At 40.4% G+C, this 16,278-nt stretch overlaps 1 protein-coding gene across 2 annotated transcripts; it reads right to left on the reverse strand.

Moving 5' to 3' along the window:
• Window positions 1-9,468: 9,468 nt before the first annotated feature.
• Window positions 9,469-14,131, reverse strand: LOC125585302. 2 transcript variants are annotated; one of them, XR_007322219.1, is made up of 3 exons: window positions 11,731-14,131; window positions 10,468-11,440; window positions 9,469-10,378 (listed from the first exon to the last, which is right to left on the reverse strand). XR_007322219.1 is itself a non-coding variant. In XM_048754098.1 (2 exons), the coding sequence occupies exons 1-2, from the start codon at window positions 11,820-11,822 to the stop codon at window positions 10,921-10,923; spliced, it is 612 nt and encodes a 203-aa protein (XP_048610055.1). In that variant the 5' UTR covers window positions 11,823-14,131; the 3' UTR covers window positions 9,469-10,920. The 2 variants fall into 2 exon arrangements, 1 of the variants encoding a protein (XP_048610055.1); XM_048754098.1 differs by having other exon boundaries at window positions 9,469-11,440.
• Between the last annotated feature and the right edge of the window lie 2,147 nt (window positions 14,132-16,278).

Raw genomic sequence — 16,278 nt, forward strand, 5'->3', positions numbered from 1 at the left:
TCTGAATCTCTAGAAGTCGAATAGCTGATCTGTTGGCGTAGTACTCATCTGGACGATTGTAGTCAGCCAGTGCCTTTGGTCGAGCAACCTCTTCTATAGGTTGAGCAACTCCTGTAGCATCAGTATCAGGGATTACATTTCCCTGAGCGTCTAGTTTCTGACCTGTTGCATTACGCAGATGACCATCCTGGTCATACAGGTTTCCATTCTCGTCCGGTCTGAGAATAACAATCACAACCATGTTTCACGACTAATGATCGATCGATGTATGCGGTGTAGTATCGATCGATGTCGAACGATGTAGATCGGTCGACGATGAAGGTCGGTCGACGCTTGGGTGTGAGAATCGGTCGATGTGAAAGCTGGTGCGTCGAGCGATGTGGAACGTTGGTCTTTGCGGATCGTTCGTTCCAAGTGTGCAGGATCTTCTGAGAATAGCAGGTGTTTGTCCTTGTTGCTTCTGGTACTGCTGGGCATGCACCTGAAAAGATAAGAAAAAATTTTTGTGTCAGAATGGGGGTAGAGAAAAGAATAAGAACTAATAACACTAAATCTAATGGTGATCAAAGCTCCCCGGCAACGGCGCCAAATTTGATACCACTTAAATTACCCTAAAGAGTGAATTACTCTCTCAAATAAGAGGTTCAGTTGCAGTACTTAGGGATCGAATCCACAAGGAGTTAGGGAACCTATTAAATCTAGTCAAATTATTAATTCTAAGTGTTTGTTGTTTTATGGTTTAAAAGTAAATAGCAATCCTAATTGAGCAAGTCTATTGCTCGACTAACAAGATGATTGAGGGTGTAACTTATTGGAAGATATTAGATGCAGAGTTTCTATTCAAGTGTTGGAGATTATAATCCTATAGATGCCTAACAGTTGCATGAATGATATATTTGAGCTCAACTCTTTAATCACAGTGATCAGCGATGGCAATGTTTCACTGGTTAACTAACTAGATCTTGGATCTCAACTGTCGTCTTTTGATCACAAGAAAGTGTCGATCGATGATCCTATAGGGATATCGATCGATGATCCTATAGGGATATCGATCGATGATCCTATAGGGATATCGATCGATACACCTTTTGCAATATCGATCGATTGTCAGAAGACAATATCGATCGATGCTTCTAGCTAAGCCCTAGGCGCAGGTTGATAATGCTCACTAGTCTCCTAGATCAGTGGTTAGTATCTCTCAAGCAGTCCTAGCATGACAGATTAGATTCAGGACATGATGGTCAAGGATGCTTGACTCATGCTAATTCCTAGGATCATGTTCTAGTTAGCAAGCTAAAACAAGCATTAATGAACAATCAATCAATGAATATCACAACTTAGCAAATCTATAGTTGGGGCTAATCCCTCTAACCTATTTGAACCCTGAATCTAAAAAGTGAACTACTCAGACATAGCTAAGCAATTCATGACACAAAATATAGATAAAAACTGCATAGAATAGAATAGATGAATCAATGGAGTTTCAATCAAAAATCTCTCTATGATTTTCTCTCCTAAAACTCTCTGCTGAAAATAAAATACAATGGTGGCCAAAAGCTCTCTTGCCTCTTAACACTTAGGCAAGTATATAACTATTAGGTTAAAAACTCGTTTGGGGTAATCTTGTAATTTGGTGAAGCCTTGGGTTTAAAGTCGGCTGGAACCAAGTCGGGCATCTCGCGTCTCGACATCGATAGATGGTACATGATGTACATCGATCGATCATAATCTTCAATCGTCGAGGCTTCTCTTCTGTATCGATCGACGACACTGGATGTGCATCGAACGATTGCTTCTTCTTCGTATCGACCTCTAATGGTCAGCTCGGATTAAATCTCTTTTAAGCTCCTAAAAGTTCCATAATCATCACTTTACTCCAAGATACTCCTGAACCCGAAAACATACCTAATAGGATAGAATATATAATATATAGATAGTAAAACACTTATATACCATGGATGAAAATGGGTCAAATCCATGGTATATCAATAATCATCATTAGGATTGTTCATTAGTTCCTGTGTCTAGATTAGCTACCTAGAACTTGCCCTTGGATTGATTGATAAAAGCGAGAGCTTCATTCTCATCCCGAAAACATTCTAATTGAACTATGTTTCTTGCTATGAGCAAGGAGAGAGCTGATCTAGTGAGCTTTGTAAGCTATTATTCAACCCGCCCATAAAGCTTGACTAGAGCGCGTCGATCGATATCATACCTGAATAATCGATCGACGGAGCAAAAGGTGTATCGATCGATATCCCTATAGGATTATCGATCGACACTTTCTATTGATCAACATAACGAGAGTTGAGATCATTAGATCTAGTTAATAGACAAGTCGAAACATGCGAGAACTGATTGACTTGTTGATCAAGTAGTTGAGCTTTACATTATCATGCATGCAACTAATTAGGCATTTGTGGGATTATAATCTCAATTTTCCTGAATAAAAACCGTAAGTCTAAATATTTCATTTTTAAGCACCAAAACTTCAACCAATCATATTGAACAAACACTTGTTCAATATTAAACTGCAATTTACATTTAAATATCTAAAACCATCTTGCTTAACAAATCATATTAGATTTCTTAGGTTCCTTAACTCCCTGTGAATTCGATCCCTGAGTACTACAACTCGACCTCTTATTTGAGAGAGTATAAATCACTCCTTAGGGTAATTTGAGTGGTATCAAATTTGGTGCCTATTTATCTATTTTTTGTTAAGTTTCTGACAAAATTTGTTTTTTCTTGGATTTTCAGGCACATGCCCAGCAGTACCAGAGGCAACAAGGAAACTCAACTGCTATTCTCAGCAGATCCTGCAAGTTGGGAACGTTCGATCCGCAAGGAAGCGCACTCCTCATCGACCGACAACAACACTTGTGTGTCGCTTGATTCTGCTCGACCACCGTCGACCCAGACACTAGTCTCGTCGACCGATACTCGCTCACAACTGTCGACCGATACTCGCTCACAACTGTTGACCGACAACACTCACCTTCCGTCGACCGACATCTTTCATCCGACATCGATCGATACTCCATCCCAGACATCGATCGATACTGAACCGCGAGAGATGGTTGCGCCTTTGATACTTGTACGAGATAACAATGGAGACCTGTATGACCAGTAGGGTCATCTGCGTAATGCAGCAGGTCAGTGGATAGATGCTCAGGGGGCTGCAATCCCTGAGCCTGATGCTAATGCTACATGTACTGCTTTACCTGTAGATGAGGTTTCGCAACCCAAAACGTTGGCTGACTACAACCGTCCAAATCGATACTACACCAACAGATCAGCTATTTGTCCTCCCACTATCGAGAGGGATTTTGAGTTGAAAGCGCATTACTACACGCTTGTGGGACAGCTACCCTACCATGGATTATCCCACGAGCATCCTTTGGACCATCTGGAGAGGTTCGAGGATCTGATTTCTGCTATTAGAATCGAGGGAGTCACTGCTATTAGAACTGAGGACTACCTGTTATGCAAGCTCTTCAGGTACTCACTTGCTGGAAAAGCTCTGTGTTGGCTCAAGCAGTTACAACCAGGATCTCTTAAATCCTGGAGCGACATCAAGAATGCATTCTTATGCAATTTCTTTGATGAAGCGCGTGCTGAAGACTTGAGGAGCAAGATTGCTACATTCACTCAGGAGCCTGTAGAATCATTCAGGGGCTCTTGGATCAGATTCAAGTCTTATTAGAGAGACTGTCCACACCATGGATTCAATTAAGTACAATTACTCAGTACTTTCTACAGAGGCATCGCGGTGCAGTACCAGATGGCTCTTGATGCTTCCAGCAATGGAAACTTCAACACCAGGAATCCAGAGGAGGCATTCAAGGTTATTGAAAACCTAGCATCCAGCAACAGCACCAAGAACACTGATTTTGAGAGGAAAAGATCTGCCACCATCCTTGGGAATGATCAGATGGATGAGGTGAAGGCAAAGCTGGATAATGTTCACAAGCTTCTCAGGAAGCAGGTTAGCTTTGTTGAAGATGCAGAAGCTGTAGAGGGTAGAGCAGAGGAAGAAGAGGTGAACTACATTGGTGGAACTGGATTCCAAGGTTCTGGAAACCAAGGTGGAAACAGAAACTCCTATGGAAATAGGAGTAATTTCAACCAAAATTCGCAATACCAGAAACCCTACAACAACAACATGAATTATGGAAGTTCCTACTACCAGAAGCCACCGCCGCCTACTCAAGAGAGCAAGATTGAAGAGATGTTTGATAGAGTTCTTGAGGCACAACAGCAAATGATAGTGGACTTCAATGGGAAGATAGATTCTGTCTACACCAACCTGAACACAAAGTTTGAGACTTTGATCACCCATGTGAAGAAGCTGGAGATGCAAGTTGTGCAGACAGGAGATGCTCTTAAAAGGCAGGAATCCTCGACAAGAGGGGTAGGGGATGATGTGATGAAACACCACGTGAATGCCATCATTGAGGATGATTTTTGGCAAGTGTTGAAGGAGGAGAACCTGCAAGAAGGAGATTTCGAGGTAGAAAGTTTGATGAGTTTCGGCGGATCGCACTGGTGTCGATCGACATACACCAGTCCAAATCAATCGATAGGAACTCCAGAGCATCGATCGACAACGCCTACGGAGTCAACCGCGTCTTGCAATGCCATGAAGATTTTAACTCACGACGAGTTCGCAGCAAAACACCCACATCCGCCCAGCCCTGTTCAAGTACGAATCGATCGACATGCTAACAGCAACATCGATCGACACTCATAGGCCTCCATCGATTGACAACCTCCAGTGTCTATCGATCAACAAGCACCTATTACCTACCGAGCGCAGATGCCAAAGATAGATGTTGCACGACTTAATGCACTCAGGCCCAAACCCAAACCCTTAGAATACCCACCAGAGCCCGTCAGGACACCTTCAGAGGATGGAGAAGATCCTGTAAAAGAGGATAGGGTTCCTACTGGAAGAACCCTAAGGAGAAGAAATGAAAAAGTGGCGAAACATCTGAAGAGAGAGGCTAATGAAAAGGAAAAGGAAAAATTCCGAAAGAGAGTTTTCAGGATTCCTCTAAATAAGCCATTCGAAGAGGCTTATTATACCCACAGATTGTGGATGTTCTTCAGAGAAACTAGAGAGAAAGAAGAAGACATCAGGAGAATGTTCTGTGAAGCTAGAGAAAAGATGAGAATGAGGATTACATTGAAGAAGAAGAGTGATCCTGGGCAATTTGCAATACCATGCACAGTGAAGGGTATTGAGTTCCCACATGCCTTGTGCGACACAAGAGCATCAGTCAGCATCCTACCTAGGGTTATGGCAGACCATCTGGGTCTGCAGGTGGAGCCTTCGCAGGAATTGTTCACTTTTGTGTATTGTTCCCAGAGGAACTCAGGAGGAATTGTGAGAGACCTAGAGGTGCAGATTGGTAATGCTCTAGTTCCAGTTGATTTCCATGTATTGGACATCAAGTTAAACTGGAACTCTTCTCTACTACTTGGGAGAGCTTTCTTGTAAACAGTGGGAGTAGTGTGCAACTAGCAAACCAACCAGTTGTGTCTAACACTCATCGATCCTAATGCCCACTACGACCCTATCCCAGTCAAGCCGCCACAGACGATCTCCAGAAGAATCAATGATCCAGGAATCATTGCATCTTGCCACTGTGGAGCTGAGTACGAAACTGACTACTCTAGATCGATCGACGCTCATCCAGCAACATCGATCGACAGTGGCCATCCAAAATCGACCGACACTGCCTACTACAAATCGATCGACACTGAAGTTAACCGTGCACAAGAAGGAGACTACTCGATTGGCAGTTGGGCAGATGAACACCACCACGAAAGCTTTGCAGTAGAAACAACAACTTACGCACCAGGAGCAGATAAACTACAAGATAGTTTCACAGACGAGGAGCTGCTCAACATGCAAAGACGCGATGAAACAGATCAGATTCGAGCAGAAGCTGCTTGGGAAAGAACTCGTTTCAGCCATCCGATCGACAGGGCAATCCGCCCATCGATCGACACTCATCACCAACAATCGATCGACAACAACAATACAACATCGATCGACAACCTTCCAATACCGAATACCACTGTAAGCAAAAAAGATAAATTCGATAACCAATCTCTAACTCCAGACGAATTTGGTATTTTCAGGGACCCTGATGGCTATGCAAAAGCAATAGACGGCCACACACCACACGTATCTCGAGAAGATATCGCAGATATCCTTCAGACAGCCAATGGAGCAGACAATCTGTTCATTCATCAACAAAGCAATCCAGAACAGAAGGCTACAAAGGAGTTCTATGACACAGCTGGTGGCATAGACAACGACTTCATACAAAGATCTCGCCATACAACTCAAACATCGATCGACGTTGACATCCTAACATCGGTCGACAGACAGCCAAAATTCGGCAGAAGTGCTTATGATCTCTATGGTAACAGGAAATTCTACTGGGAAGAGAAAGATGAGTATGGAGTCTACAGAGATGATCGGAGACACGCCATAGATCTAGATGGACGCACCATTCCTGTTTACAAGAAGGATATCAGAAGACTCCTAGAAAGAGCTTCAAGAGATGAGCCAGCCTACATCTGTCTTCCTGAACATGCTAGCTCATTCACACAGACAAAGTTGGTACAAGAGATCTACACCAAGGACGAGATCAATGAGATGTTCTATGGAGTCTGTGGTGAACAAGAGAAGAACAAAGAAGCTTTCCAGATGAAGCTTGATGGTGTCTACTATCCATTGAATGATAGTATCAGTTGGCTAACTACTTGCATGGAGGAGATGAAGCAAGACATAGCCAGAATTCAGCACGCGAACGATGTTGCTCGACCTCCATCAATCGACAGAAGACGACCTCCTTCGATCGATAAACGCAACAACATATCGACCGACATTCACCATCGAACATCGGTCGACGACGCTACAAACCGAGGCCGGCTAGTACCAAAGATGACATCTGACATATCCAACACACATTACCATGGAGAGGAGATCTCAGCTGACACTTACGCCACACTTACCAGACACCAGTTCAACCTTGAGAGTCTTGGTGAAAGATTGCAGAGGATGGAAAACACAACTGCAACATTGAAAGACAAATGGCGCAGGGGGAATGAAGCAATGAGAGACTTCACTGGTACATGGTTCAACAAGCGCAAAAAAGAGATGGATACTTGTTTTCCAACAAGTCCCAGTTCTCGACACTACTAGCCAAATCACATCCAAAGTCAAGCTAAATGACTATAACAAAGCGCTGAGTGGGAGGCAACCCACTATTAGGTCATATTCATTAAGTTTTTATTAATATACTATTTATGTTGGTTTTTAATTATTGCAGGTCATAAAAATATATATAAAAAAGAACCGAGTAGACGATTGCCATGAGTATCGACCGACGCGAAATTGTCGACATCAATCGACATGGCCTTACCTGCGTCGACCGACATCGACATCCTTACATCGGTCGACATTCATTCCGGTCTGGTATATCGTTCTTACTTGTTACATTGAGTCCTTATGATTTATTTCTGACCATAACTCCGACTGAGTATACACTAAGGACAGTGTAGTTTAAGTCTGGGGGGAAGTTTACTGATATTTATTTACTTATTAGTCTTATTAAAATATTTTCAAAATTAAGTCATTATTGAGTCAAGAAGGGGATTATGAACTTTTAGATTTTGCTAGATATCTAACAACTCTTTAGCACAATTCTAGACTTATTGATTGCAGATAGTACTAAAGATACTAAAGTGGATCAACATGTCAACTATCCACTCTTGCTGAGATTGTTTTGAAGGAACCAAAGCTGACCTCCAACACTAAACTTGACACAACTGCTTGTCTTGGGGCGTGGTATGCATGGGATCGAATTCTTCAAACAAGTCTGGAAGGTACTTCCTTGTGTATATAGATTTATCACCCTTTCTCTCTCTATTTTCGAATTATAGAATAATAAAAAAAAAAATTTATAATATATATATATAGAGATTTATTAGGAAGAAATTCGAACAGGACTTGGTGGCTACAACCATTAAGGCTTGCTTCATAAGAATTTCATAGGAAAATGATTAGAACAGGACTTGGTGGCTAAAACCATTAAGGCTTGCTTCACAAATAATCCCAGGATATAGGTCAAAAAGAAGTGAACATGACTTGGTGGCAACCGCCATTAAGGCTTGATTCATGGAAGCCTGTCCAATCTTAGTCAATGATCTTGCATATAAACAAACTTTGACCAACAGAGAAAATTAGTAGAGAGAGAGGATAGGAACTAATGTTTACCTGAAGGTCCAGATACTTGTTTGAAAATCCTTGCATCTTGTGATCGATACTCTCAAGGTAAAGCCTGCACTTTTATTTATGCTAAGAAATGAGGTTGGTAGAGGGGAATAAAAGACAAGATTTGCTAAGTTGTTGGCTAGACGAATTTGGTTGCTATGCTAGGATATGGTATAATGTGCTTTTGTGATTAGGACTTCTTAGATGTGGATTGCAATATGGTAGAGGTGATGATTCTAAGTTTTAAATCATGTGAGTTCCTGCTGTTTTAAACCTCTTTCAGAGAGACTGCCTGTTTGTTTTGATTGAGGACAAGCAAAAGGGTAAGTCTGAGGGAGTTGATATACTATAGATTTGACCCATTTTCATCCATAGTTTATAGGTGTTTTTACTAATAATTATTATATTATAGTCTATTTATTATATTTATAAGATCAGAAGTGTTTTGGAGATAAGTGAGGATTTTGGAGCATTTTGGAGATATTTGGAGCAAGCACCCGATATGACCATCGTGCTCGACCATCGATCGATATTGGAGATGAATAATCGATCAATACTCACATCTGTGTATCGATCGACAGCGAAGCGCGCAGAAAGCCCGTTTGGTCACAACCGACTTGAAGCCCAAGTCTTTACAATTTTACAAGATTACCCCTGACGAGTTTTACCCTAATTATATAAGCTTTGCCGCCATGTTAGAGGCAATGTGTGCTTTTCTTGTTTTATTATTTTCACAGCAAAGGTTTTTAGGATTTTGATAGATTGGAGAGAAGATCCAAAGTATATTTTGTGATTGGAATTCCATTAATATCTATTTACTATTCTAATGAAGTTTTCATACTTAATTGCTGTTATGAATTGCTTAGCCATGTCTGAGTAGTTCCATTGTTAGATTTTAGGGTTTAAATAGGTTAGGAGGGAATAGCCTCAATTATAGATTGCTGAGTTGTGATAATCATCATTATGATTGTTCATTAATTCCTGTGTCTAGATTAGCTACCTAGAACTTGCCCTAGGATTGATTGATAAAAATGAGAGCTTCATTCTCATCTTGAAAACATTCTAATTGAACTATGGTTCTTGCTATGAGCAAGGCGAGAGCTGATCTAGTGAGCTTAGTAAGCTATTATTCAACCCGCACATAAAGCTTGACTAGAGCGCGATTGATATCATACTTGAATAATCGATCGACGGAGCAGAAGGTGTATCGATCAATATCCCTATATGATTATCGATCGACACTTTCTGTTGATCAACATAACGAGAGTTGAGATCATTAGATCTAGTTAATAGACAAGTTGAAACATGTGAGAACTGATTGACTTGTTGATCAGTAGTTGAGCTTTACATTATCATGCATGCAACTAATTAGGCATCTGTAGGATTATAATCTCAATTTTCCTGAATAAAAACCCTAAGTCTAACTATTTTCTTTTTAAGTACCAAAACCTCAACCAATCATATTGAACAAACACTTGTTCAATATTAAACTGCAATTTACATTTAAATCTCTAAAACTATCTTGCTTAACAAATCATATTAGATTTCTTAGGTTCCCTAGCTCCCTGTGAATTCGATCCCTAAGTACTACAACTAGACCTCTTATTTGAGAGAGTATAAATCACTCATTAGGGTAATTTGAGTGGTATCAGTCATTCTGCGGAAATCATAACACACATCTAAAATCTAATCAAAAAGGTTGTTTGCAATGATCATAAGTCATTTATTATATAGCATACTTAGTAGCCAATCCTTCAATGTTTCCTCCATCACCAATGGTGATATAGACATGAGAAGCTTGATCTTTTAGTGGACTGGAAATGCCATTAACCACGGTGTTTGCTATGTTTGATATGTGTACATGGTTTCACAGAAGCTCAAAAAGTTGTCATAATCTATGGTTTTAAAGGAAACATTTTAAGCTAAAGTTTTGTGTTCTTACTGACCTCTTGTTTGTGTGCTCATATATGATTCTCATGGTTTCACCTTCCATTGAGGGTAATCATAGCTGTTCTACCATGGTGAATGATTGAGAACAATCAAACATGTAGTTTCCGTTATGTTAACCTTTGGGAACTCCTCTACCTGCAACCAAATTAGGATTAACATTAGAAGGCACATTAACCCGTGTTCAACCAGACATATAATTAGAGTAAAACATAAGAATCATTAACCTGGCCAATTGATTTCTCCCCATTAACCTCATGGGCCTGACCACGTCTCATAGATCCATCTCCTAAGGGAATATTAACAATCTAATGGTAAGCTAGACTCTGGTACATTATAAACATTTGAGTAAATCTTTAAAGTCAGTAAAGTATTCCTGAAAAAGATAATTTGATAGTCGACGTAAAGCTTTTCTCTTTATCAAAAGATGGGAAAATACGAAGGATGGCGGTTTCGAAGAAATGGGCATCGACAATCTCCGTCGTCGCTTCATCTCTGTTTGCATTCATCATCGTCTTCCAGATTCCTCTCTTCCGGTAAACACATTTCTTCACGACCGTTCCTCTCTTTTTCTCTTTTATTTAACGGACTCAGAAAATGGCTTTGCGGCATTAGGGTTTCTCTGTTGAACATTGTACTTTGCGGCATTGGAATCTTTGTTACAATCATCATATGCATATTTATATATATTTGATACAAAATATCTCTTGGGATAAAGTTAATCTTATCGGACAGACACGAGCAGAGGAGTTGAATAGGAGAATGTCTCTGAGAAGACCCCAATAGATCAAGAGCGTGCCAATGAAGGTTAGTCTTCTGGGTTTGATGATGCTGAGTAAAGCACCTAGCAGACATAAACAGCACCCAGCAAACACCTGCGCAAGAACAAGAAGCATATTAGTTGGTATATGAACTAAATGAGATTGTGTTGGATGGAGACAGAAAGGTCTAAAGCAAACCTCTAGATGGCGGATATCATCGGTTGAAAGAGAGGAGGAGGGTCTACTGAGCTGGTCGAAATGGTAAAAGTGGAACAAGTTGTGGTAGCTTGGGAGTGGAGAGCCACAGAGAAGGGACATGGCAGTGGCACCAGGATAAAGGAGAGTCTTGACAAGTGGTGGAGGAACGAATTCGCTTCCAACCAACTGAGAGGATATAACCTCCAGTGGTGATTCGCAGGTCTTGTTCCTGCACGCTACTCTGCAAATCCGACCAACACAGATAGAGAGAGAAGATGGTCGCTCAGAAACACAAAGCGCAAATTCAAAATTAGAAAATGAAACAAAACAAAAAAAAAAGACTCGGTGCATTGTAACAAGGTTTTGCTCTAATCCATTTCCCCCTATTATATATAAATTTAATTTCTGTCAAGCCTCGATTTCACCAAAGTACAATGTTCAACAGAGAAACCCTAATGCCGCAAAGCCATTTTCTGAGTCCGTTAAATGAAAGAGAAAAAGAGAGGAACGGTCGTGAAGAAATGTGTTTACCGGAAGAGAGGAATCTGGAAGACGATGATGAATGCAAACAGAGATGAAGCGACGACGGAGATTGTCGATGCCCATTTCTTCGAAACCGCCATCCTTCGTATTTTCCCACCCGATAAAATGCTATTTTGGTCATTTTAGTTTTTGAGTGCTATTTTTGTGATATAAACTTAGAAGTGTGCTATTTTGGAGATTTGCCCATGTTTAATTTTACATTGACTTTTTCAATGATGACCAAGAGAACTCCTAACACCTGATGCAGTTTTGTAATCTACACAATTAAAAAAATTCTCAAATCTCTTTTATAAAGATAATACGGTAGCAATCCCGTAACATCAGGTACAGATAATGATTGATAGGTGATCAACGAAGAAGACCATCTACACCATCCATTAGTCAACCAACGCTTTAGAGAGACTGTGATTCATGATCGGTTTCTACAGATCAAAATCAAATCAACATACCCATTCTGATCTCTGGGTCTCCTTCACCCATGTTGATACCAGCCGCAACCATTGTTACTGTCACACATCGATATTATATCAAACTACTCCCCAATCCCTGTGAAAAAATGGAATCACAACGCCAATCGTGAACAAACGTATTGATATCTCAAATGAATCCAAATCAATTGAAAATTCATTGACCACAATGTTCAAGCCCATGAAAGTGAGGAAGAGAGCACAAATACTAAAATGAGATGGCAAGGAGGAACATGCATCACCTGCCCGAGAGAAGCAACCATGTCGGGAATATACAAATTTTTAGGTGAGATTATTGAAGCCCCCGATTGCAAGAAACTTTGCCGCAGAGTGATTGTCGGAAAATTAGTTCAAGGGTCTGCAAATACAAAGCGACGAACAAAATAACCTTAGAATCCAGGTGAAGTATAACCATGCCCATCAGCTCGCCACCGCTTTTGAAGCTCCTTGCTTCCCAAATCTGAGCAATCGCACCTCTACGTTGGAAGATGATAGACCATTGATTTTATCCATTATTAGGCATGGTTTATAAGTATTTAAAGATATATTTACTACTATATAGAGTCTATTTAGAGTAATTACAGGTTCAAGTACTAATTGGAAGAAAATGATGTATTTGGAGCTACTTGGAGATCTTTTGAGCTTTGCTGGAAACAGGAGATGGTCGACGGTCACCAAGAAATATTGACCGACGTTTACCAACAAATATCGATCGATGTTGAGCTCTTCTCATCGATCGACGTTTCTGAATGATTTCTGTGGACCTTGACGGAATGTGAAGATTTTCTTCCTTAGATCCCAGTAACGCGTCTCATCGAAGAATTGATTAATGAAGGTATTCCTTATCTCCTTCCAGCAGGTTAGAGAACCCGTAGGTAGTTGGTCTAGCCATTTTCTGGCGTCGCCTTCTAAGGAGAATGGAAAGATTTTACAGCAATTGTACTCGTCATCCATCATATCTTCTAAGTATTTGATGTGATCGTGTGGGTTCTCTGAGACGGTTCCATGGAAAGAGTTTTGAAGTACCAAGACTAAGTATTCGAAGGCTGACCCCGGATTTCTTTGTATCATCTTTTGGTAATTTAATGGCGGACCTATTGGAATAGGTCCTCCCAAGGTTTAAGTAGTCTTGCAGAGGCAATTTTATTTCATGATCTCTTTTTGAGATCGAATTAATTTTAACAGGGATTGCAGTCCCCTGTTCATTCATGATTGAGTTAATTGCATTGCTTAGTTGACCTTTAGGTTCTTCTAGGACTACTCCCTCATTAGCATTATAGGTAAGAGAAAACTTACCTGCTTCCGGCGGGGTGTCGTCGATCGATGTATGATGTGCGACGTCGATCGATTTTGCCGTCGACTTGTCGCTCGATATTGTTGTCGTTTCGTCGATCGATATCTGGCCGAAATCCATATCTTCCATCTTTAAGTTCTTGTGTCAGTAGGAAAAGAGGGAAAACTTTTAGAAAATTTAGTAACAAAATCTAGACTGAATTCTAAACTTAATCTAATGGTAATAAGAAAGAATCCCCGGCAACGGCGCCAAATTTGAAATCACTTAAATTACCCTAAGGAGTGAATTACTCTCTCAAATAAGAGGTTCAGATGTAGTACTTAGGGATCGAATCCACGGAGACTGTAGGATTACACAATAGATTATTGGCTTGAAATTAATCTAGATTAATTGGTTTATAAGTTTTAAAGCAGTAAATGGATTTGTGAGCAAGTTTATTGCTCGATTGATTTGTTTTGAGGTTGTTAACAGTTGGGAGAATAGCTAGATTCAGGTATGACAAGTAAAACTTAAATTGGGTTTTTAGGGATTTATTGATATTAATTGTTCTTGAATTCAAACTAAGATATAATCAATCTGGTTGTCTAATCTGGATCTCGGATTTCAACTCTCGTATGTTAATCACGAGAAAGTGTCGCTCGATGATTCGTTACGAATATCGATCGATACACCTTTCAAAATATCGATCGACAGGGATATCGCTGCGTCGATCGATGCTTCTTCCAGAAAGCTTTACGAACAGGTTTGATTTATATTCTCTAACTCACCAGATCAACTCTCGTCTGTATCTAGTTAGTTAGATCATACTAGTTTATTTTCAGGTATTGAGTCAAGCAATGGCTTGATCTCAATTAATCCTAAGATCTAAGTTTAAAGGGTAATCAATCCTAAACTTAGCTTTAAGCACAACTAGATGAAGAACTATATTTTTAAACACCCTAACAATTATTTGTGTCAGTAATACATTTATCAACCTATTGAGAAACCTAAATCTAACAGTAAGGACTACTCAGACATATTCATGAAACACATAGTTATGATGGTCTGAATAATACTTAAATAAAATAAACAATAAAAGTAAGCAACATAATAAGTGAAAGCAAGGGAGTTCAAGATCTTCTCTGTTTTGCAGTATTGATCTATCTCTCCAATCCTAAGCTCTCTCCTTTCAATGGTGGCCTCTTGCTTCCTCCAAATTAGGTCTAAAAGGTCTCTACGCAAGCCTGCCTCTAAAATGATACAAAACCCTAATAAATAGCCTAACAGGCGGCCAAAGACTTAAAATGTAATTATCGAATGGGAGAGATTCAAGAGCTACCAACTTGAATATCCCCACCATGGTTATTCAGAACCACAACTCATTAATACCTTTTACGAAGGTATTAACTTGCACTACCAAATCACGATTGACACAGCCAGTGAAGGGAGCTTCAGTACCAGGAACCCTGAAGAGGCAAAGCGTTTGATCAAGAATGTAGCTACAGGTAGATCCTACGAAATGATGGATGTAGAGCGATGAAGGAGAGTTGACTCAATGGATGGGCCACCTTTAGCCAAAATCAAAGAATCTCTAGATTCGCTTCATTCTGCTCTAGAGGGACAAAACCAATTTGGAATTTACCAAATTGACGATGATACCCTTTCTGAATTAGAACAACAAGTAGATTTCGTAGATATCCCAACCTTAAAAGATAGTTACCCTATCCCTAACCCCGATAGCTTTACCCAAAATTACGATGCTACTGTTGGATCACGCCGAGGCAGAGCGAAATTTAGATTAAACCAAGCTTTCACGGGAAATCGTAAAATGACCACTGATCTGAACAGAAAGATAGACATAATCTACAGTGAGCTAATGAGGAAGTTCGACACTTTAAGAGACTGGATGGTCAAGTCGTGGAAAATGTGACCACCATCAAAAGGGAGACATGACGTCTCCTTGGGCGGACTGACGCAAATCCGAAACGTCAAGTTAATGATGTGTTACTAGGAGCGGAAAATGCCTCATCCCAAGCACAATAGAGATCAACAACGCAGAAAAACGTGCTGAAACTGAGAAAACCGGCGAAAATGGGTCACCACCAAGAATCCTCGATAGCCCGAATCCCGAATCAGAAACACCTCGAGAGAAAGAGCGGTCCAATACCGAGGAAGCAGCCATCGACCTAGAGGAGGAAGAAGAGGAGTTGGAAGAAGATGTAGAAATCGATCGACAAGAAGGAACCAACGTCGATCGACCCACTACGGTAAATATCGATCGACAAACTGGGAACAATGTTTGTATAGGACTCTACCACCCTTTCCTCCTAAAAAAACACAAACTAAGCGAGAATTAGATAAGGCGATCTGCAAGAAAGCATTCGATAAAATCACGTTGGAGATGCCATTGAGTGATGCCATAAAAGTTTCATCATCAATAAAGAAATATGTAAAGGACATGGTATCCAACAGCTTCCCAGCTGCTGAAGACAGCGTCATGATGGTTTCAGAGGAAGTAAGTGCAATAATCCAAGGCGAAACCCCGGTCAAGAGACCTGATCCGGGCGGTTTTGTTCTTGATTGCAATATACGAAATAAAAGTTTTCCTCAATCCCTCTGTGATTTAGGTTCCAGCGTAAACCTCATGCCACACTCTGTCGCGATATCCCTGGGATACGACGAGTTCAAACCTACCAAAATAACTTTTGTTCTTGCCGATAGATCCGTTAGAGTACCTGAGGGAGTACTTGACGACGTGCCAATAAAGATTAACAACTGTCACATACCTACGGATTT

The sequence above is a fragment of the Brassica napus genome, chromosome C4, assembly GCF_020379485.1.
Source record: "Brassica napus cultivar Da-Ae chromosome C4, Da-Ae, whole genome shotgun sequence".
Classification (NCBI taxonomy): Eukaryota; Viridiplantae; Streptophyta; class Magnoliopsida; order Brassicales; family Brassicaceae; genus Brassica; species Brassica napus.